This window comes from Bufo gargarizans, chromosome 4 (assembly GCF_014858855.1).
Source record: "Bufo gargarizans isolate SCDJY-AF-19 chromosome 4, ASM1485885v1, whole genome shotgun sequence".
Lineage (NCBI taxonomy): Eukaryota > Metazoa > Chordata > Amphibia > Anura > Bufonidae > Bufo > Bufo gargarizans.
The window spans coordinates 432,844,235-432,851,963 of NC_058083.1; the positions used below are offsets into that span (position 1 = coordinate 432,844,235).

The 7,729-nt window shown below is 45.3% G+C and overlaps 1 protein-coding gene across 1 annotated transcript in view; it reads right to left on the reverse strand.

Annotated features, from left to right (window-relative positions):
* Positions 1-4,096, reverse strand: part of LOC122934710 (adipocyte plasma membrane associated protein) — a 45,106-nt gene extending 41,010 nt beyond the window's left edge. Inside the window, exon 1 of the mRNA XM_044290367.1 lies at positions 3,963-4,096. Coding sequence (XP_044146302.1) covers positions 3,963-3,988 — 26 coding nt within the window. The 5' untranslated portion in view covers positions 3,989-4,096. The remainder of the gene's footprint in view (positions 1-3,962) is intronic.
* Positions 4,097-7,729: the final 3,633 nt, after the last annotated feature.

The following is a 7,729-nucleotide window of genomic DNA, read 5'->3' on the forward strand; positions in this document are numbered from 1 at the left end:
AACCCGTCTGAACCCGCGAGACATCAGTATTATGATCTGTTATACCGGTTGTAAAAAAAATGGCTGCAGCCTGACATGCTGAGTTCCACTGCTATGCTGGACTGTCTGTTGGCTGATGTATTCTGGAGGGCTTTGCCGTACCCTTTCCAGCACTGGATCGGCCAGGTGTCTCCTGGTAATGCCCTTGAGATGGTCGACCTGGTGAAACGCTATGAGGCTATCAGGACTCTACAGGGGGGTTCTTTTGGAAGGGGGGCAGGCAAACCCTGGACTGGTGCCAGCAAAACCCGCCCGGGATATGCCCCTTACAGACCTAGCTCCGATAGTCTGCTGGCTGTGTCAGGAGCCTGGCCACATTAGGGCCGACTGTCCCCATCGGGGCGAACCCATGGATACTAACTATGGCTACCGCCACTCATTGTACGCCAGCAAGCTGTGTGCAACAGGCGCCCAGAGACTATAGACAATAGCCACCTGTGCCAGGTGGAAGTGGGAGACACTCTGGCGGTAGCTCTGCTGGACTTAGAGAGTCTAGTGTCCCTGGTGCAGCCCGCCGAGTATACTGGCCGAAAAGTTGGTGTCGTGTGCATCCATGGAGACTTAAAGGACTATCCCACAGTGGACGGCAGGTAGACCCATGAGGTGGCTGTCGCCACCAATTTACATTATGAACTTATAATTGGGAGACACTTCCCGGGTTTCCTGGCACTGTGGCCTGATACGAAAGTTACCGATACCCTTGAGAGTGGCGTAACCCCAGTAGAGAGCCTTTTCTCAGGGGGGAGGCCAGAACCCTGGGAACCTGACGCCAACGGTAGGGGTGGCCGCCACTTCGGTGGAAGAGGGGGAGACAACCCTGCTGAGTGTAATAGTAGGAGATGTGGAGGATTTGCCACCGGGTCCTGAGTTGGCAGACCTCAGCGTCTCCGGGGAAAATTTCGGTACAGCATCGGGACCCAACACTATCTTAGGCCTGGGAAAATGTTGCACAGAAGATGCTGTATATCGGGTAAACCAATTACGGGGTGAGCATGTTAAACAGTAGTGTTGAGCGCGAATAATTGCGAATTTTAATCTCGAATATCGGCACCGAGTATTCACGAATATTTAGACTATATTGCTGAATATTCGTCTTTTTTTTTCCATATGAACATGATTCCCCCCTGCTTCTTGCTTGTGAGCCAATGACTCATTGCAAGAAGCTGGGAGGAATCATTCATGTTCAGATGGAAAAAAAATTACGACTATTCTAAAAAACGAATATAGCACTATATTAGCATATTAACTATATTGCTTAATATTAGTTTTTTTAGAATATTTGCTATATTGGTATATATTCTTATTTTTAGAATATTACGAATATTCTAAAAAACAAATATATCGTAATATAGCACCGCATCCATCCCTACTTTTAGCTTGTGGGCAAATACAGTTGCAAGAAAAAGTATTTGAACCCTTTGGAATGATATGGATTTCTGCACAAATTGGTCATAAAATGTGATCTGATCTTCATCTAAGTCACAACAATAGACAATTACAGTCTGCATTAAACTAATAACACACAAAGAATTAAATGTTACCATGTTTTTATTGAACACACCATGTAAACATTCACAGTGCAGGTGGAAAAAGTATGTGAACCCTTGGATTTAATAACTGGTTAAACCTCCTTTGGCAGAAATAACTTCAACCAAACGTTTCCTGTAGTTGCAGATCAGACGTGCACAACGGTCAGGAGTAATTCTTGACCATTCCTCTTTACAGAACTGTTTCAGTTCAGCAATATTCATGGGATGTCTGGTGTGAATCGCTTTCTTGAGGTCATGCCACAGCATCTCAATCGGGTTGAGGTCAGAACTCTGACCCGGCCTCTCCAGAAGGCGTATTTCCTTCTGTTTAAGCCATTCTGTTGTTGATTTACTTCTATGCTTTGGGTCGTTGTCCTGTTGCAACACCCATCTTCTGTTGAGCTTCAGCTGGTGGACAGATGGCCTTAAGTTCTCCTGCAAAATGTCTTGATAAACTTGGGAATTCATTTTTCCTTTGATGATAGCAATCCGTCCAGGCCCTGACACAGCTAAGCAGCCCCAAACCATGATGCCCCCACCACCATACTTCACAGTTGGGATTAGGTTTTGATGTTGGTGTGCTGTGCCTCTTTTTCTCCATACATAGTGTTGTGTGTTTCTTCCAAACAACTCAACTTTGGTTTCATCGGTCCACAGAATATTTTGCCAGTACTGCTGTGGAACCTCCAGGTGCTCTTGTGCAAACTGTAAACATGCAGCAATATTTTTTTGGGGGACAGCAGTGGCTTCCTCTGTGGTATCCTCCCTTGAAATCTATTCTTGTTTAGTGTTTTACGTATCTTAGATTCGCTAACAGGGATGTTAGCATATGTCAGAGACTTTTGTAAGTCTTTAGCTGACACTCTAGGATTCTTCTTCACCTCACTGAGCAGTCTGCGCTGTGCTCTTGCAGTCATCTTTACAGGACGGCCACTCCTAGGGAGAGTAGCAGCAGTGCTGAACTTTCTCCATTTATAGACAATTTGTCTTACCGTGGACTGATGAACAGCAAGGCTTTTGGAGATACTTTTATAACCCTTCCCAGCTTTATGCAAGTCAACAATTCTTAATCGTAGGTCTTCTGAGAGCTCTTTTGTGTGAGGCATCATTCAGATCAGGCAATGCTTCTTGTGAAAAGCAAACCCTGAACTGGTGTGTGTTTTTGTCACGAGGGTATCGAGAACCACGCCTGACTCCGTTATACCCAGGGTCAGGAAGTCGCAGCGGTTGGCTGCACACTCTATTTAAGATAGGGCTGTTTTCCTTATGGTAGCTTTCTGGGTTTGCTTTGCAAACCCCTTTGTCTCACTCAGGGATCCGTAGCTCCTTCTCCTCAGCTGTTCCTTGTCCAGCACTCCCAAACCTCCTTATATTCCTCTCTCACACTTCTCTGGTTGCCAGAGATAGAGCTTCCTGCCTTGACATCTATTCTGACCCACTGGAGCTGTGTTGCTGCGTTCTCGGATGGTTGTTTCAGAACGCTACCCTCCAGATCCCTGTTGGACCTTTGTGGACTGCTGTGGTCGCCCACCTGGGTGTTTGTGTTCGTTTGTATTTGTCTGTCCTCTCCCTGGTGTTTCCCTCTTAGTGCAGTGGTGCGGACTAGCGATCCCACCGGCCCGTTCACTATCTAGGGCTCATTTCAGGGAAAGCCAGGGTTTAGGCATGTGATCGCCGCACGGGTGAGGAACCCGTCTAGGGACGTCAGGGCAGTCAGGTGCCAGCCGCAAGGTGAGTTAGGGGTCACCACCTTTCCCTCTCCCTTGGGCAGGGCTTTCCCTGTTTTCCTCCCTGTGTGTGACGCCGGTCATTACAGTTTTTTATAGGGCAGGGCAGCTGTAACCAACACCTCCAATCTCATCTCATTGATTGGACTCCAGTTGGCTGACACCTCACTCCAATTAGCTCTTGGAGATGTCATTAGTCAAGGGGTTCACATACTTTTTCCACCTGCACTGTGAATGTTTACATGGTGTGTTCAATAAAAACATGGTAACATTTAATTCTTTGTGTGGTATTAGTTTAAGCAGACTGTGATTGTCTATTGTTGTGACTTAGATGAAGATCAGATCACATTTTATGACCAATTTGTGCAGAAATCCATATCATTCTAGAGGGTTCATATATCTTTTCTTGCAACTGTATATAGAATATACTATCTTCTACATATTCGCCCACAAGCTAAAACTCTTATAGTTTGAAAAATACAGTATGACTATATATATATACACACACACATATATATATATATATATATATATATATATATATAATGCTATCTCTATATTATTCTGGAAAGAAGAAAGGATAAAGTATTAAAGGGGTTGTTCTGGGGAAATACATATTTTTTAATTGTCAGGATGAGTTAAAAATACAATTATAAGTGTTACTCACCTCATAGTTCCCCCCTCCGCTGCCATACTGATATTCTTCTGCTCCTTAATGCTCTGCAGTCATGGTCCTGGCTTGAAACACAGGAAAAAAATATATACTAGTTCAGCTAATCACAGGCTAAAGCAAGGTCAAGCCTCCCTCCTCCCCCAGTTGCACAATGAAGATAAACAACCACAGATCAACCATAATGACCATTTCAGGAGGGAGGGATCAGGGTCCGCCTGTGTACTGTAAAAAAAAAAAAAAAGGAATATTCGTCATTACGAATATATAGCACTATATTCATTGAATATAGTGCCATATATTCGTAATGACGAGAAGGATATTCTTTATTAATTTTTTTACACAGTAATAACAATGATGTGTACTTTGTAAAAATTTAAAAATATAAATATTAATTAAAAAATTATTCATTCTATTTCAAGTCAACCAAAATGAAGCATAGCTGCATTCGTTATGTGGGGACATTTTACCGGCAGTTCTATGTAACCAGAACACATGGTGCCTTCAGAACATCAGAATATACTCCAAACTCTGCTCTGCAGAATGACAGTGTAGGTGCTCCACTTTGCCTGTCAGTCCCTTCCTTGTGTAGACAAGCCTCGCATTTAAAGGCTTATTCTGCAATATGACCTGCGATCGATGATCCGGGCTGCGCACTGGAGGCAGCCGCCGAGGACCCCGCTAGCAGGCCGGGGACCGCGGCTGAGTCTTTAATGATGGAAAGGTGAACTAATCCCGATGGCTGAGCAGGGGACACTTTCACACCCTGGCCGAGGCAAGCTGGCTCATTACTGCCTTCTGTGCTCAGACGGGCACAGGACAGATGGGTCCTGCCGTTGGCTGGAGCACAGTGTGTGTGTGGTGCTGATCGTGTATGGGTGCGGAGAGCGGCGGTACCTATTCCTCCTCACAGACAAAAGGTGGATGAGAGAGCTGCTGCAAAACACTGCCTCTCCTACTGCCCTCTGGCTTGGAGGAATCAGCACACGGTGAGGCTGTCGGCCCTACCGTAGAGTTCTTCCACAGACTCGATGTGCCCGATATGGAAACTGATAGCAGACCGATGTAGGCGGCGTGTCTAGTTAATTTAGTACAAGTTTTTTGTGTGGTTTCAATAAGTAAAAATAATGTAACATTTTTTTTTACAATGTTAAATAGTGCTTTTTTGGGGCATGTTAACACATTCCTGCTGCACACTTACAACATGCTGCTGTCAAAGGTGTTTTAGTTTATTTATGGTTTTGCCCTGGTCTGATGGGGGCCCATTCCTGGGAACACATTCCTGCTGCACAGTGTACACTTAGAACCTGCTGCTGCTTGCCTGCCCTGCTGAGTTATGCCAAGCTATGTGTAGGCCTTGTACTCGACCGTTACCATCTAGCTGCTGCTGCTATCTGTCCTGACCCTGATGAATTATGTGTGGGCTTTATACTTCACCATTACAAATACCTGCGGCTGTATGTCATGACACTGCTGAGTTATGTGTGGGCCTTATACGACAATGTTACCATGTACCTACTGCTGTCTGTCCTGATCCAGATGAGTTTGGACTAAAGGGGCGTTACAACTAAGTAAAATTGCACCATGACATTATAAAAAAAACTGAAAGCACTCGTTATAACACTTCAAAAACTATTTATTAACATAATTTTAAAAAGGCCTCTACAACAACTTTTTAAGTTTGGCAAGTAGCTCCCCCATTTCCTTCATCCCTTGAAGGTGCATTTTATTCAGGTGGTTAACCTTCCTGGTAACCCTCATTAAGCAGCTTGTCAACTTCCTTCATGTTTTTAAGGTGGTCACGCTGCATCTGGGCCATGCATTTGATGCATTTCTATTGCGATTCATGTTACAAGACAATTAGTGCATTGTGTGGAGTATGTGTTTAAAAACTGCCGATTTACATCTAAATTAAGTAGTTATGGATCTTTATGTTAATTATAGTATTGTTTGCTTAGTAATAGGTTGGATAGAGTATAAGGTTATTTCTTCGGTTAATTCATATTTTTTCGGTAGTTTACATAGTTTATAGGGTGCAGTTTTCTAGTACTGTAGTTTCTGTTGGCCCCTCATTGTTGGCACTTTTAAACAATTCACAACTGCCCGACGCACAGGGACGTACTATTACGGACCAACAAACACCTGGCCCCCAGGCATAGGCTACTTTCACACTTGCGTTCAGAGCGGATCAGACGGATCCGCTCATATAATGCAGACGGTGGCTCCGTTCAGAACGGATCCGTCTGCATTATATTGTTAAAATATTTCTAAGGGTGAAAATAGCCTCAGACGGATCCGTCCAGACTTTCAATGTAAAGTCAATGGGGGACGGATCCATTTGAAGATTGAGCCATAGTGTGTCATCTTCAAACGGATCCGTCCCCATTGACTTACATTGTAAGTCTGGACGGATCCGCACGCCTCCACACGGCCAGGCGGACCCCCGAACGCTGCAAGCAGCGTTCAAGTGTCCGCCTGCTGAGCGGAGCGGAGGCTGAACGCTGCCAGACTGATGCATTCTGAGCGGATCCACGTCCACTCAGAATGCATTAGTGCTGGACGGAAGCGTTCGGGTCCGCTTGTGAGCCCCTTCAAACGGAGCTCACAAGCGGACACCCGAACGCTAGTGTGAAAGTAGCCTAAATCGCTTGGGAACCGGGGTGCAAAGGCTGCTCAGCTAAACAGGCAGACATGTTAACTAAGGGCTGCTATTGTTAGGACTCCTTACACATGTGCATTGCAGCTCCGGAGATGCAGGGTGGTGGGGGATCGTGGGATGTTTGTGAATATGTTATGTATACCAAATTATATTGATGTGTGCACATATTTACCCTCCTGGTGAGGGGTGTAGACATCCTCCTCCTTTTCTGGAGGTGGGGGAAGGGAATTCCGTGGCTTGGAGGGTCTGGGTTTCTCAGACTCTACCTCCGACATTTCGCCCACATCAGGTGGGGGAGGGGCCGTTACATTATCGGAGGGTCCTGGCTGCTCTGCCTCTACCTCCGACATTTCGCCCACATCAGGTGGGGGAGGGGCCGCTACATTATCGGAGGGTCCTGGCTGCTCTGCCTCCAACATTTCGCCCACATCAGGTGGGGGGAGGGGCCGCTACAATATTGGAGGGTCCGGGCTGCTCTCCCTCCGCCTGCTCCTTCGACTCCTCCTCATCCGTGGAGACCTCCACCACGTTAAGATCCGTTCGGGGTCTGACCGATGGAACGGGAACCCCTGTAATCACAGAATGTTAAGAATTTAGGCAAACAACTCATAAATCATAACAAAGGTAAAGATCAAGAAATTCCTATATGGAGGGATCTGCATGGGATTATGATTATCCACATGGTGTATTTGCCTCATTTTTGTGTTAAATAACATGCCAAAACCAGTGTTACAGATGGGTAAAACTAGCCTAAGTTACAAGGTAGGATAAGGTGACAGAGGATTTGTTAGGAAGGTGCCCTATAGGGTATTGTGACTGGGTTTTTGACGTTTAGGGAAACCAAGCAAAAGTTCGGAAATTAGATAAGGGGTTATTGGATGGTGTTATGTTGGGTATATAAGCCCGACCTCCCTCCCTGTTGATTTAGTTGTCACGGTCACTTTTTTACTAGGAGAAGGGGGAAAAGTCACTTGCTGATAGGTGGCGGGCTGACTAGATTTTTATATGCTATTTAGGCAGATTTTATCACTGGTCTATTCAGTAGTTAAAGGGAGTCTTTCACGTAAAATAATTATTTTACACCACTAACATCATGATCTCCCTT